At 49.6% G+C, this 14,325-nt stretch overlaps 2 protein-coding genes across 4 annotated transcripts in view; one reads left to right on the top strand and one right to left on the bottom strand.

The window, feature by feature from the left end:
• Positions 1-5,715, top strand: part of GPAT2 (glycerol-3-phosphate acyltransferase 2, mitochondrial) — a 10,037-nt gene extending 4,322 nt beyond the window's left edge. Inside the window, exons 7-21 of the mRNA XM_012811055.2 lie at positions 93-300; positions 619-718; positions 810-1,022; positions 1,528-1,650; positions 1,809-1,891; positions 2,210-2,328; positions 2,897-2,967; positions 3,041-3,299; positions 3,390-3,538; positions 3,691-3,768; positions 4,247-4,378; positions 4,462-4,582; positions 4,666-4,731; positions 4,972-5,027; positions 5,420-5,715. Coding sequence (XP_012666509.1) covers positions 93-300; positions 619-718; positions 810-1,022; positions 1,528-1,650; positions 1,809-1,891; positions 2,210-2,328; positions 2,897-2,967; positions 3,041-3,299; positions 3,390-3,538; positions 3,691-3,768; positions 4,247-4,378; positions 4,462-4,582; positions 4,666-4,731; positions 4,972-5,027; positions 5,420-5,536 — 1,895 coding nt within the window. The 3' untranslated portion in view covers positions 5,537-5,715. The remainder of the gene's footprint in view (positions 1-92; positions 301-618; positions 719-809; positions 1,023-1,527; positions 1,651-1,808; positions 1,892-2,209; positions 2,329-2,896; positions 2,968-3,040; positions 3,300-3,389; positions 3,539-3,690; positions 3,769-4,246; positions 4,379-4,461; positions 4,583-4,665; positions 4,732-4,971; positions 5,028-5,419) is intronic.
• LOC100950971 (fumarylacetoacetate hydrolase domain-containing protein 2A) overlaps positions 4,302-14,325 on the bottom strand; it is an 11,058-nt gene continuing 1,034 nt past the window's right edge. Inside the window, exons 2-8 of one of the 3 annotated variants that reach the window (XM_023518813.1) lie at positions 12,504-12,754; positions 11,174-11,390; positions 7,961-8,020; positions 7,519-7,681; positions 6,419-6,527; positions 6,206-6,293; positions 4,302-5,021 (exon numbers count right to left, since the gene is read on the bottom strand). In XM_023518813.1, coding sequence (XP_023374581.1) covers positions 4,968-5,021; positions 6,206-6,293; positions 6,419-6,527; positions 7,519-7,681; positions 7,961-8,020; positions 11,174-11,390; positions 12,504-12,748 — 936 coding nt within the window. In that variant the 5' untranslated portion in view covers positions 12,749-12,754 and the 3' untranslated portion in view covers positions 4,302-4,967. Of the gene's footprint in view, positions 5,022-5,841; positions 6,085-6,205; positions 6,294-6,418; positions 6,528-7,518; positions 7,682-7,960; positions 8,021-11,173; positions 11,391-12,503; positions 12,755-14,325 lie in introns of those variants that run through there. The other 2 variants (XM_003799265.3, XM_023518814.1) reach the window with 2 other exon arrangements.

Genomic DNA, 14,325 nt, shown 5'->3' with positions numbered 1-14,325 from the left:
CTCCTCTACTTTTGGGAAATGTGCTCAGAGGGAGGACTCTTCAGCCGAACCTTCACCTCTCCCTTTCCTCCATGGGTGCCCTGGGTCTGGAGGTGCTGGGTTTTGGCTTCCTGTGGCTTCAGGGTCGGGGCAGATTGGCACTTCCCTCTGGCTCTCCCCGGAGCAGGGCTTGCCTCTCGTCCTCCTCTCTACTCACAAGTCCCTACTGGATGGGCTCCTGCTGCCCTTCGTGCTGCTGTCCCAGGGCCTAGGTGTGCTCCGTGTGGCTTGGGATCCCCATGCCTGCTCCCCTGCCCTCAGGTAAAGTTTTGTGCCCCTAGATATACATGGGAGGAGTCTCAGGCTGGGGCAGGGGTGTGGATGGGGGTGTGCTGACAGCAGCTTCCCAAAGGCCCTCTTCCTTACCTCTCTACTCCTGGCCATATGCCAACCCAGCCTTGGGGGCTCAGACGGTCTGCCACAGGTCCCAGGGCCATGACTGGCTTCAGGGTATCCAGGTGAAACACAGGCTCGTCCTTGGCGGGGGGGGGGGGGGGGGGCGGAGGGCAAGGCTCTCACTAGCCCCCAGACCAGTTTTTTTCCAGAGCCCCTTCCCTAATCAGGCCCCGTGCCCCATAGAGCTCTGCTGAGGAAGCTTGGAGGACTTTTCATGCCCCCAGAGGCCAACCTCTCCCTAGACAGCTCTGAGGGGGTCCTTGCAAGGACTGTGACCTATGCAGTAAGTGCCCCCAGTGGTGTGTATGGGCCCAGGCAAAGGGTTCAGGAGTCTGTTCTGCTCTGGCCTTGACATCTACCTCCTCCAATTCTAGGTCATGGAACAGCTGCTCATCAGTGGGCAGCCCCTGCTCATCTTCTTGGAGGAGTCCCCTGGGGTCCAGGGGCCACGGCTATCAGCCCTGGGCCAGGCCTGGCTGGGACTAGTGGTACAGGCGGTCCAGGGGGGCATTGTCCCAGATGCTATGCTGGTGCCAGTGGCTATAACCTATGACCTGGTCCCAGATGCACCACATGAAATATATCATGTGAGAGACCCTTCTGTTCCCTGGGACCCCAGTTGGATACCAGCTCCAAAAATGACGCACAATATTATGTCCTATGGCTGAGTCCCCCTTAGGGCTGGGGGCAGGGGTGGTACAAAGGAATGCTCTCTACCCTTGTCCTGTGGCATTTGTCAAGGCTGTTACCATTATCATCTTATGTCATCCTCAAAAGACCATGCTACTGGACAGCGCCTGTGGCTCAAAGGAGTAGGGCGCTGGCCCCATATGCTGGAGGTGGTGGGTTCAAACCCAGCCCCAGCCAAAAAAAAAAGACCATGCTACAGAGGGATTTCTTTCTTCTTTCATGGATGAGAAAACAGGATCTTAGTGTGGACCAGGTCATGTATCCTATTGGCCCTGAGATAAAGTTGAGCGGGCTGGGACCAAAGAAAAGCTGTGGAGAACAGGATGGGGCAGCCAGCTCTGATGCCTGCCTGAGAACAGTGCCGCTGGTGAGCTGGTGCACTCAGTCTCTCTCCCCTTACAGGCCTCAGTTCCCCTGGGGCTATGGACGGGAGCTCTGGCTGTCCTGCGGAGCCTGCGCAGCTGTTGGGGCTGCAGTCCCCGGGTCTGTGTCCGAGTGCACCTAGCCCAGCCCTTCTCCCTGCAGGTATGGAGCCAGCTGGGCGTACATGGGGGTCTGTCTTGGGATTCTAGCAGCCTGACCCTCAAAGCCATTGCAGGGATTGTCTTGCCTACCTTATATGTGTTATGTGCAAGTTTTCTGGTGGACCAGCGCAGGCCACCTAAGAGGCTTGTCCTGGGCAGGAATACACCATCAATGCCAGGAGTTGCTGGGGCAGCAGGCAGACCCTGGAGCAGTTGCTGCAACCCATCGTTCTAGGCCAGTGGTAGGCACAGGGCATGTGCGGGTCTCAGGCAAGGTAGGTAGCCCTTCAGCACCAGCTTGTGTGCCTGATGCTTCTCCCAGTAGTCACAAACACATTAGCAGCCTTCCCTCACCAAATATCCTTGGGTCATCTAGAGCAGTAGCAGGTGCTCATTTAACCAGTAGTCTGAGTGTGGGGTATGGTACCTGGGCCTGGAAGGGAGCCATCCCCTGACCCAGGCCTGGGATTGGGGAAACACCTTTGAGAAAGCCCTGGGCTTCCCCACAACTGTTTTTAGGATTGGTCCCTTCATCGTGTGATCTGTGTCTCTATTCCTAGTACTGCTGTCCCAGACACTGAGAAGGAGCAGGAGTGGACCCCTGTAACTGGGCCCCTTCTGGCCCTCAGGGAAGAGGACCAGCTCCTGGTCAGGAGACTGAGCCGTCACATCCTGAACGGTGAGGGGGAACTAGATCTGGGCCTTTTAGGGTGGGTCCCTGAACTGTCCCTGTCTCTTTGGGTCATCAAGTCTTCAGGACCCTCCCTTCCAAGTGGGTATATGACCTAAGCCACTCTCCTTCTGTGGCACACTTGGGACATGTGAAGAAGTATGGAACTCTGAGGAGCAGGGCAGCCAGGGAAGGCGTGAAGGAACAGCTAAGTGGGTGCACTGAGTCCAGGCTCTCCCACTCCATAGCGGAGAGTGGGGATGCTGTTAACCAAATGGAGTCATGCATGCGAGGGGCTTAAGAGTGCTTTAGAGAGGGCTTATAGGATTCTCAGTATCTCCCCTCTTGTGGTGGAGGCTGTGGGTTTGTTGGTAGGTTCTAAGAGATCCAAGGAAGGTCCCCAAGCTTGTGGCCCGGCTCTCAGCATGTATGTGATAAATTCCACTTTTCTGGGGCTGCTTTCTCCCTCCCTGGGGTGGAGTTGGGGCTTTGTGGTTGGGAAGACTTACCAGATGGTGGAGGGACCTGTTTGCTGGGCCTCAACCCCTGACTAGCACCCCCCCAACTCACACTCCAGCCAGCGTGGCAAGCTCAGCGGTGATGAGCACAGCCATCATGGCAACACTGCTGCTGTTCAAACACCAGAAGGTAGGACATGGTGTGGTGGGGACCTGGGGGAGGGGTTGCTGCCCTCCTGCTCAGCTTTGCTCTGTCCACCCAGGGCGTGTTCTTGTCGAGACTCTTGGGGGAGTTCTCCTGGCTGACAGAGGAAACTCTGCTACGTGGCTTTGATGTGGGCTTCTCAGGACAGCTGCGGTGTCTGGTGCAACACACGCTGATCCTGCTGCGAGCACATGTGGCCTTGCTGCGTGTCCACCAAGGGGACTTGTTGGTGGTGCCACGGCCTGGCCCAGGCATCACACACTTGGCACGCCTGAGTGCTGAGCTGCTGCCTGCCTTCCTAAGCGAGGCTGTGGGTGGTGAGTCCCAAGGGCTCAGGTTGGGTGGGATGTGTGCATAGGGGCAAGTGGAATAGCTCTTTTCTCATGCTCAACTCCCTTTGACCCTAGCCTGTGCTGTGCGGGCGCTGCTGGCAGGCAGAGTGCCACCCGAGGGGCCCTGGGAGCTGCAGGGCGTAGAGCTCCTGAGCCAGAATGAGCTGTACCGCCAGATCCTGCTGCTGCTACATTTGCTGCCACAGGACCTGCTGCTGCTGCAGGTCAGGCCTCCCCCACAGCCCACATGGCCCAGGATCTTCCTTGTTCTCTTGGTGCCAGGAGGTGGTACGTCTGGCCTTGCCCTGCCTATGGCCAGGCCTCCGCCTGTGTGCCTGGCTCTCCTGAGGGCACACTGGTGCCTCTTTCTCCCTAGCCCTGTCAGTCTTCCTATTGCTACTGTCAGGAGGTGCTGGACCGTCTGATCCAATGTGGGCTCCTGGTTGCTGAGGAGGTAGGCAGGGCAGTTGGAGAAAAAGCCCCTATCTAGGACCTGACCTTCTCCAGCCCCCTGCCCTGCATGCCGGCTGCTCTAGGGTCCTCTTCCCTGTGTGTGCTGTGGGGATGGGTAGCTCCCTGGCCTGGTGGCAGGGAAGCCTGGGTCAAAGCTCTGTGCCTTAGGATCTCAGGACATGACCACATCTGCCCTCGGCCCAGCCCCCCTACCCCCAGACAGGATTGACTATCTGTACCTATAAGGTTCTCTGCTCTCATCATTCCTGCCCCCACATTTCTTGTCCTTGAGTGTGGGTGCTCAGCTCTCACCCTGAGAGTTGGCCCAGCAGGTGCTATGTTGTGGCATGGATCTGGGCATTCTCTTGTGTGACCTAGGAGGTCTGCTCTTACTGGTTTTGCCTGCATGTACCTGGTCTGGGGGTGAGGGTTGATTCCTGGCCAGCCTGTCAGGGACAAGTGGCTCTACCAACTCCCAGACCCCAGGCTCCCGGCCAGCCTGTGACACAGGGCGACAGCGTTTGAGTGCAAAGCTGCTGTGGAAACCAAGTGGGGACTTTACTGATAGTGACAGTGATGACTTCGAGGAGGCTGAGGGCCGGTACTTCAGGGTGTGTTGGGAGAAGCTACCCCAAGAGGGAGGCAGTAGGGAGGTCGTTGGGGAGCTGGCCTCACCCTGGCATGTCCCCTTCAGCTCAGCCAGCAGTCACGCTGCCCGGACTTCTTCCTCTTCCTCTGCCGCCTGCTCAGCCCACTGCTCAAGGCCTTTGCACAGGCTGCCTCCTTCCTCCACCAGGGCCAGCTGCCAGATACTGGTGAGGCCCTCCCTTCCCTTGCAGTCCTCAGGTCAGGCTCTGCCTGAGCAGAGCCCTGGGTCTAGGTCTGGTCTCCCCTGCAGAGTCAGGCTACACAGAGCAGCTGTTCCAGTTCTTGCAGGCTACTGCCCAGGAAGAAGGTATCTTTGGTGAGTATTGAGCAGCCAAGCCAGGCTCCTGGAGATGGGTGGGTTTTTCTGGTGGTTGCTGCCCCCTGCTGGTCAGTTATAGCCCAACTCCTGGAAGGAAGGCTGCAGAGTGGAGGATCTTCACTTCAGTTTTGAGTCCTATCCCCGGGTTCCTTCTCCAAACAAGAGGAAGAGAGAAGCCTGTACTCAGTGGCTCCTTGCCCTTGCTCCCTAGAACCTTGACTTCTCTCTCCCCTCTAGAGTGTGTGGACCCAAATCTTGCCATCAGTGCTATCTGGACCTTCAGAGACCTAGGGGTGAGAAAAGCCAGTGTCACCATCCTCCTTTTCCCATTCCCACCTCCTGATAGCGCTACCCAGGGAACCCAGCTGAGTCCCTACCACCCATAGGACTGGCCCTGATGATGCCTCACTAAGACCCTAGGACTTGCCTGGTATCTCCCAGGTGTGACAATGGGTTGGAGAAGGCTGAATACTTCTCTTGCCCCTTTTAGTCTTCCAAATCACTGGCTTGTTTTCTCTTAGCTATGGGATATCAGGGGTGGTTTGAGATGAGGCTGCATTTGCACTCATACTGAGACCTAAGGGCAGAGGTCTCAAGGCAGGTTTCCAGGGGAAAAGCTTGACCCCTTGGACTGTGAGCACAATCCTTGAGCTGAGGGCACTCATAGCTTATCTCCATGGCCTAGGTTCTGCAACAAACACCCAGCCCTGCAGGCCCCAGGCTCCACCTGTCTCCTACTTTTGCTAGCCGGGACAATCAGGACAAGCTGGAACAGTTCATCCGGCAGTTCATCTGTAGCTAGAACTGTAAAGTGGAATCTATGCTGAGACTCCTTAGCCCCAGAATGTGGCTGTGTCCTACAGCCAGAAGAGACTACAGACCCTTAGCTGGACTATAAAGTCTTTGAGAATTGACTTTCCCTTGCTGTCTCTTGCTTTCTTCATTGTATGATAAACAAGGGGACTGGATGAGTCATCTTTTTCAAGTCCATCAGTATCTTTTTGGTGTGTGTGTGTGTATTCTCTCCTTCTCCAGCCCCAGAAAGTGACCCATCTCATCCCTGAAGCCAACCCTAAAAGACAACAAACAATAACAGAAGTCAAGCTACTGCTCTGGCTTGACAAATTTATTGAGGAGAACTTTTTTTCCTTTCTGCCTAGAAGAGACTTGAGGGGCTAGCACTTGCCCACGTTTGGCATCAAGCCTTTCCCTGTGCTGGGATAGAGTGGGCTGAGTGGGAATAGATGCCCTCTTCTTGTCCTAAGTCCAGGGCCTGTGCAGGAGCCATCACACCACCTTGTTGACAATGACACCTAGTTCTTCGATCTCACACTGGACTTCATCTCCCTTCTGCAAAGGAGCAGGTCATGAGGGTTTCAGCCCTTTAGCCTGATACACATACACAGGCCTAAATTTCTCAAGACTGCAAGGCCTTAGGGGTCCTTGCACCCATTTCTTTTGGCTAACCTACCTTGAGAAAGACGGGGGGTTTCCTGAATACACCAACACCTGGGGGAGTCCCAGTCAGGATTACGTCCCCTGGGTATAAAGTGACAAACCTAGGGCAAAGCAAAAGGACCTGGTAAGACCAGGGGCCACAACCAGGAGTGGCAAGGCTCAGCTCATCCTCCAGGAGTGTGGGAGGGTGAGGCAGGGCCAGCGAGGGCAGCTCCATCCCACTTACTGGGAGACCCAGGCTATCAGTTCTTCCGTCTTAAACACCATCTGGTTGGTGTTGCTGCTCTGGACCACCTCTCCATTCACTCGGCAGCAAATCTTTAAGTTGTGTGGATCTGAAATAAAAAACACCTTGAGGTTACCCCTTTTCTTCCTCTCACACTCCTCCCCATATTTACTAAAAGAAAACTGTAAGAGGCTTTATGATTTGCCAGATAAAAGGGCTTTGTGCTCATTGTGACTCCACGCTCTACCCTGGAACTTTCTGTAGAAATATTTGCCTTCCTGCATCCCCAGCACCAGCAGAGTACCAGGTAGCAGTCACTTGGATGAGTTGAGATGTCCCAGGCTCTAAAGGGGGAAAGATAAATGGCTAGGGCTTTTGCCTTGAACAAAAACAAAAAAATCCAGATGTCTATAGCAGAGGCTGACAGTACAAGCAGTGTCCATAGAGTGTTCCAGCTAACTAGCATGTTTAACTTTCCCAGTGGCAGTCTTTGTGTTCCACACATTTATGTAGAGCAGCTGGAACACAATTTAACTTTACTGAGGACTCTGCTGCGAGGCACTGGGGCCCTTGGTATGGCTCACTCATGTGGACATCTTCCCAGTGCTATGGGTGGCTGTGCTCTGCTCTTAGCCACTTTCCTCCTGGTTCTGTGTTTGCTGCTTGTAGTTGGAGCTTTTGTTTACATAGTGGCTGGGTGAAGTCCCATTGCTCTCTCATCTCCTTTATTATGGAAAATACCCAGGCCTGTGACAGCCATTCTCCACGAAGCTCAGGGCCAGATTTGCCTCCCTCCAACTTAAAGACTGTTCCATATGGTGGCAGCTAGAAGAAGCCTGACCCACCCATAAGTTCATTGGTGTTCTGAGTCACTTCATGAATGCAGTTTCACATTCTCTGCCATTGTGCTCCCTGTAGGGGGTGTGGAGAGGAAGCCTGCAGGAGAGCCCATGCCTGAGGCCAAGAGACTTGCCTGCTATGGAGTCAGCAGTAAAAGGGCGGCCAGGGCAGGTGGGCTCCTTGTATACCTGCACCTGCACTGCTGGGGGCCTGCTTACCCATGTAAGGGCAGGTGTGGGTGGCAAAGACCAGGGACCTACCTGCTACACTGTCCTTGGTCACCAAGGCAGGGCCCAGGGGGCAGAAGGTGTCGAAGGTTTTTCCCAGCAGCCACTGCTTCCCATTGCGTCTCATTTGCCAGTCACGAGCACTCACATCATGAGCCACAGTGAAGCCAGCCACATGAGTCATGGCATCTGTGGCCTATAAGGGCAGGGGATTTGGCCATGTAGGAAATTAGATCACAGGTGATATCGACCCCTATGACAAAGGATCTCAAAGCCTTTATGCCACATTAGTAGCCAGAGATAGCCAAAGGTGGTGGGTGAGGGGCAAGGCAGCATCAGGGAGCAGGTAGGCTGACCACTTCCCAGTGCCAGGACAACTGATAGCCCTGTGCTGGAGCCAAGGTCGGCACTAGGAGAAGTAGGAGCTGAAGCCTCTGTTCCACTCAGGCCTGGGAACCCACCCCTCCCACCTTACCTTGATGTGCTTGCCCTTCTTCCCAATGACCACAGCTAGCTCCACCTCCCAGTCCACTTCCTGTAGGGTAGGAGAAGAGCAGTGAGCTGCAGTGGCTCTGGGGCCCATTCCTGTGCTGAGAGGCTGCACACTGTAGCTCAGGGCCTGGGCCTCATATAGCAGGGCTCAGCTGCTAGCCCACATGTGCAATCACCACAAACCAAGAGAAAGCAAATGGTGGGAGGCACAACTTGTAGACGTGTAGATTTTAGGCAGTGGGAGGCAAAATCACTGGATGCAGGCACAGTTCCCACACTGTGACTGCAGAAAAGAAACACCTGTCTAGGGGATTGAGTTTAAAAGTCACTCTAGAGGCTTGGTTCCCATAGCATAGTGGTTACAGCACCAGCCACATACACGGAGGGTGCCGGGTTTGAATCTGGCCCAGGTCAGCTAAACAACTGCAACAGAAAAATAGCCAGGTGTGTGGCAGGCGCCTGTAGTCCCAGCTACTTGGGAGGCTGAGGCAAGAGAATCGCTTAAGCCCAAGAGTTTGAGGTTGCTGTGAGCTGTGATGCCAACGCCAACATCACTCTACCAAGGGTGACACAGTGAGACTCTGTCTCAAAAATAAATAAATAAAAATAAGTCACTCTGGATACTTGCCACAAAAGATGAATACTGAGAAATAACAGCTAGCAATATGTGGCCTTATAATGTGCCAGGTACTATTCTAAGTGCCTCAGTGTACTGTATTAACTCACTTTAGTGACAAGGAAAAGATCAACATCCCAAAATAAACATGAGCAAAGGGCTTGAATAAACAATTCACACAAAAAAGAAGAAATACACATGGCCACAAAAACATGAAAGAATGCTCAGCTTCTCCTATAATCAGCAAAATGCAACTGCAAAATAGATACAATTTGGCCTTTCACATTTACTGCTCCTAACCAGAGTTAGTGTAAGTACACCTAGCATCTAGATGTTGGTCTTTAATAGCATTCCCCACACAAAGAACTGGGTTCCCTGAGGAAAGGGCTCATTCCAGGTACAAGACACAGAGTGCAAGATGAACCTAGAATATCTTGTCCAGAAAGCAAGGAAGTGATCAAAGGGATGGGGATGGGAACCAACTTGAAGATGACCAAATTGAGGTCATCTGAGTAGCAAAAAGAAGGCAAGAGATGGATTACAACCAACAGAATAAAAACAAATCTAAGAATTCAAAGTAATACTAAAGGCAAATAGTAATAGTACTATTTTACTAATAGTAAAAATGGGAGGGAGGCATCTCTTCATAGAAGCATGCCAGCTAATAAAAATAGAAGACATTATAGAAAAGTTATCTCTCTCCAATTCCCAGTGAAATAATGGGATTCAGGTAAGGAGGACCAGAGGACCCTGGATGAGGAGCCGTAGGGCAATAAGATGATCATATGGTCTCAAACTACTACCCATAGATTGGTTATTAATAACAACAAATGGAAATACATCTTCACAATGGAAACATTTAGTGAACATCAAATAAACCAGGTAGTCAAACCCTGACATAAGCTGCTCAGTGGGATGCAATGGGAAGTGTACATCTCCCGGGTAGATCTCTTGACAAAAATGCTTAAGTTGAATCTAATCAGGAAGAAACAACCAGACAAATCCATAGTATAGGACATGCCATGGACAACTTGACTGTATTCTTTAAGAAAAAGGCAGGGCTCAAATGCACAAATGTATTCATGATCTATGTGTATATGACTTAATAAAAGGAAAAAATAAACTAGAAAAAATTAAAAAACAAAGAAAAGAAAAAGGCAGGGGAATTGTTTGAGATCAGGGATTTGCAAACCTGTTTTTGCCTAATATTTACTAACTGGCTCTTTAAGAAAAAGTCTGTGGAACTCCATAACTAAATATATGTGGCTTTGATTGATCCTAGATCAACAAATAATTTTTTTAAAAAGCTACCAAATTAAAAAAGTCATCTTAGGGGTAATTGGAAGTATTCCTGATTGGGAATTGGGTTAATTGGACTATACATTAGATATTATTCATGTTAATTTTCTTAGTTGTGGTAATGGTATTATTGTCATGCAGGCCATTGTCCTTATTCTTAGCTGATGCATATTTAAGTTTTATGAGTGAATTGACTTACTTTCAAAGGTTCTCTCCTCACCTGCCCCCTAAAAGTATACGTGCACATGTGGAGGGTGAGGGAAAGCTGGGGGCTGTGGCTCATGTTTATAATCCTAACACTTTGGGAGGCTGAGGCAGGAGTGCTGCTGAGGCCAGGAGTTCAGCCTGTGCAACAGAGTGAGATCCTGTCTACTTAAAAGAGAGACAGAGAGGAAGAAAAGAGAAGGGTAGGGGGAGAAGGAGAGAAAGCACAATGCTAATAGTGAAATCAGTTAAGAGTATGTGAGTGTTCATTGTACTATTTTTTTCAATTTTCCTATAGTTACATGGCATTTCTGAAATAAAAAACTGAGAGAAAAACTAACCAGTGTCAGTAAGGGTACATACCCTGCTGGTGGAGGTATAAATTTCTTTCACAATTTTTTTTTTAGGTCAATTTGGCAGAATTTTTCAAAAGTTTTGAGAACACTGCCTATACTTTAAAATAATACATCATTCAAATTCTAAGAATTTATTCAAAGGAAATAATCATGTATTAACGGATGTGCAAAGATTTTTTCTACATAAGGATGTTGTTCAATTCAATATTTACTTATAGAAGCCAAAAACTGGAAACAAGTATCCAGAAATAAAGGACTAGTGAATAAACAGTGGCCACTGGTACAATAGAAAACTACACTGTAACCCTAGAATATTTAATGGAATGAAAAAATAATAGAGTCTTAAGTAAAAGGTAAGTAATACATATATACACATTACAAATACATACAGGAAGAGAAAAATACCGAGAAGATATAGCAAAATGTTAATATTATAAGCCCTGGGAAGTGGAAATAAAGGTGACTTTTAATTTTTTTATGTTTATCTGTATTTTATTAATTTTCTACAATGAAAATATATTACTTTTGTAATCAGGAAAAGATAGAAATTATTATTTTTTGTCTCCAAGGACTGTGTTACTACTATATGTATAATCAATCCCCTGCAGTTCATTTAATGCACTATTAAGCAAGAGGTGGCTCCTGTAGGCTGACTGGAGAGCTCAGAGCACCCTTGTGATGGGCCCCAGTGACTCAAGAGGACAGTGAGGGTGGCACCAACCTGGCTCTCGGGTGGGAGGATGATCTCATCGTAGGGCCCCACGATGGAGCTGGCGAACTTGCTGAAGATGATAGGCTCCTTGGGCACAGGCACATTCTGTTCTTTGCAATGGTCCACATAATTCATGCCCACACACACCACCTTGTCTGGCCGTGTGACTGGGGCCAGGAGGGTCACCTCTGACCGTGGTAGTACTGGCAACTGGGCAGCCAGGGCTCTATAGAGACCAGAGCAGGCGAGAGGGGCTAGCTGGGAGCAGGTTGGCAATCCTGTGGCAGGCTGGGGAGATCCTGTAGCAGCTACAAGATTTGCTTTTTTATATTTTCTAGATCCATCACCCACCAGAGTCAGGGTGAAAACAAGCCCAGCTATTGTCCTTTGCTATCAGACCAGTGTTGATTTCCTTTCTGCCTTAGGTAATTCATGTCCATGTAAGAGAATTCAGAAGATACAAATGGGAATAAATGGAAAGTTCTCTTTCACCCGTTCTGGTCACCCTGTTCCCCCTAGCTCTACACAGCTATTCTGTGGATACTCTTCTCCTCACACCCTTTGTATGTAAATGATTGCATGCTATCTACACCTATTTCAGAGATCTCTGCATAACAATGTATAACAATATATGGACAGCTTCCTCTTTTTTCTTATGGCTGCACAGTTTTGCACTATAGAAATATACCTAATTTGCTAATGAGACATGGAAGTTCCCAGTCTTTGAGGAATATGCCAGTATGAGGACATACATACTGTGAATGAAACTTGAGTTGTGAAATATTTGTATTTGTGCCAATTTAATAGGTGAAAGTGATATTTTAAAGTGGTCTTAATTATTGTTCATCATCTCCTTAGACTAGACTCCACAAGGCTTCCAGCTTCAGGGACACCCCGACCTAATTTAGCCAAAACCCAGGAACCAAATGTTAGGGAAAACCTCTTTGTAGTCCTTTCTCCTCTGAGGAGCTGGGAGTCTAAATCCTTCCCTTAGGTTCCCAAGATGCCTTTTAGGACCCCTAGTCCCAGACTCAGGCAGGCAGGAACTTAATCCCAGGGAAGGCAGTAAGAGGAAGTAGAGTCCTGGCTCCAGAATCAAATGTGTGGCCTTGGGATAATCACCCTCCCCAGGACTTAGTTTTTCCCCTTGTAAATTGAAGATGTTGGCATATAAGATTTCTAAGGCTCACTAATAGAACAGATAAAGGAAAGAGGGGTTACCTTGCTCCCTTACAAAAGAACTACCTGCTGGTGCTATTTCCCAGGGCAGGGACAGGAATGGGAGAAGGGAGGGGGGCCCAAGGCAGCTACTGCAGGATTGTGCTGCTTGCTGATTTACCTTCTTGCCACTGAAAGGGTGGTCTCTCCCTGCTCCAAGAACTGTGTCATCGTCTTGGGGAGTGTGGGGTCAAAGGCATTGAGGTTGATGACTCCTTCACTATTCCCCAACTCCAGGCCCAGATGAGGGCCCACCAGGTGGGGTGCCTGGAACTGCACCAGTCTCATGTCTCTGGAAGATTGAAAGGGCCACTTCTGAACTTGTAGCAGAGCTGTGAGCAGCCTCCTTCTAACAGAGACCAGCATCAGAGCCTACAGAGAAAAAAGCAGGACCCAGGGGAAGAGGATCCCAGAATTATCATAGGGATCTCTGAAATTCCTCAAGCTGTAGTCCAAGTCCTTTCACCCCATTAGCCTTTCCTGGCATACCACATGGGCAGTAGTCCACTCTTGTAAGTTATTTCACCCTGCTCTACTTCATAAGGTGAACTATTTATAGAGAAGCGACTATTTCACGCCAAGTACTAAGCTGTCTCAGGGATTCCAATGTTCCTTCAACACTGGAGGAAGTGTTACTCTTCAACACAGTGTTAACTTTTACACTGCTTGCTACTGCTGTAGCCATTGGGGAAACAGTGGAGGCCAGAAAATCTCAGCCCTGAGATCCTCCTTGCAGGGTAGACAGAATTAACAGTTGATATAAAAGTCAGCTCTTAGGACTTGTGCTGTGAAGATGATCAGGGCTCTGCCCCTTATCTAGTTCCTTGGGGAAATGATACGAGCTGAGCAGGGCTAGGAATTAGCTAAGAGTAACAGCCAAACATGGGTAACTGACCATGAGTGAAAGTGGCTTCATTGCTACCACAAGCAATTTTTAAAATGCTGTTACTCTCTTACTTAAAATTGCTTTCCATTGCTCACATGATCTAGCCAGAACTTCTCCCAGGCTATCCCAGCTTTCTAGGAGTGGCCTTTCACTTGCCACTCTGGACAGTAATTATTTAATTTCTCTTTTTAGTGCACAGGCTGCCTGGAGGAAGAGGCTACAAACAGGAGGGTCTAGGCCTAATAGGTATCACTCGGCTATCCCTAGCCTGGGTCCAGGAGCCACATCTGCCTCTTTCACTACATAGCACTGTGCCTGGTACACAAAAAGCTCTTGGTGACTCTTTGTTGAAATGAACAAATGATAGAAGTGAAGGCTTTACTCTTCACTGCTTGGGAAAGCTTAATGATTATCAACCTCAGGAGATGTAGCAGAAACTATCAACAGGGTAGTCTTGTTTTGAGACCAAGCTCCACTTAAAGACAAACCCCATTATCTTGTTTTCTTCTTTTTTTTTTGGAGACAGATTCTCACTTTGTCACCCTGGGTACAGTGCCATGGCATCGTAGCTCACAGCAACCTCAAACTCTTGGGTTCAAGTGATTCTCTTGCCTCAGCTTCCCAGGTATTTGGTACTACAGGTGCCTGCTACAAAGCCTGGCTATTTTTTTTTTAGAAAAAAATTCTGGTCAAACTTGTGGGCCAGGACAGTGGTGACCTGCATCAGAATCTCACTCTTCCTTAGGCTGGTCTCCATCTCCTTAGCTCAAGCAATGCACTTGCCTCAGCCTCCCAGAGAGCTAGGATTATAGGCGTGAGCCACTGTGCCCAGCCTCTTGTTTTGTTCTTAATCTAAGTCTGGCCTCCATTTCTTGCCATGCAGTGCCTCCCCTACATGGTTCTGTGTTCTTAAAAAGAGCCTTTTATGCTTAGAAATGTGGAAATAGCTCTCTGAGCCCCAGACTCTTGGTCCTCCCCTGGATTATTCAATCTGTTGTATTCGGCTAAAGATGCAGGTCACCACTGTCCTGGCCCACAAGTTTGATCAGAAAACTGG

The sequence above is a fragment of the Otolemur garnettii genome, unplaced genomic scaffold (assembly GCF_000181295.1).
Source record: "Otolemur garnettii isolate 467f Iridium unplaced genomic scaffold, OtoGar3 scaffold00148, whole genome shotgun sequence".
Lineage (NCBI taxonomy): Eukaryota > Metazoa > Chordata > Mammalia > Primates > Galagidae > Otolemur > Otolemur garnettii.
Note: the sequence above shows the minus strand (reverse complement) of the source record. Positions and strands in the feature narration are given on the sequence as shown.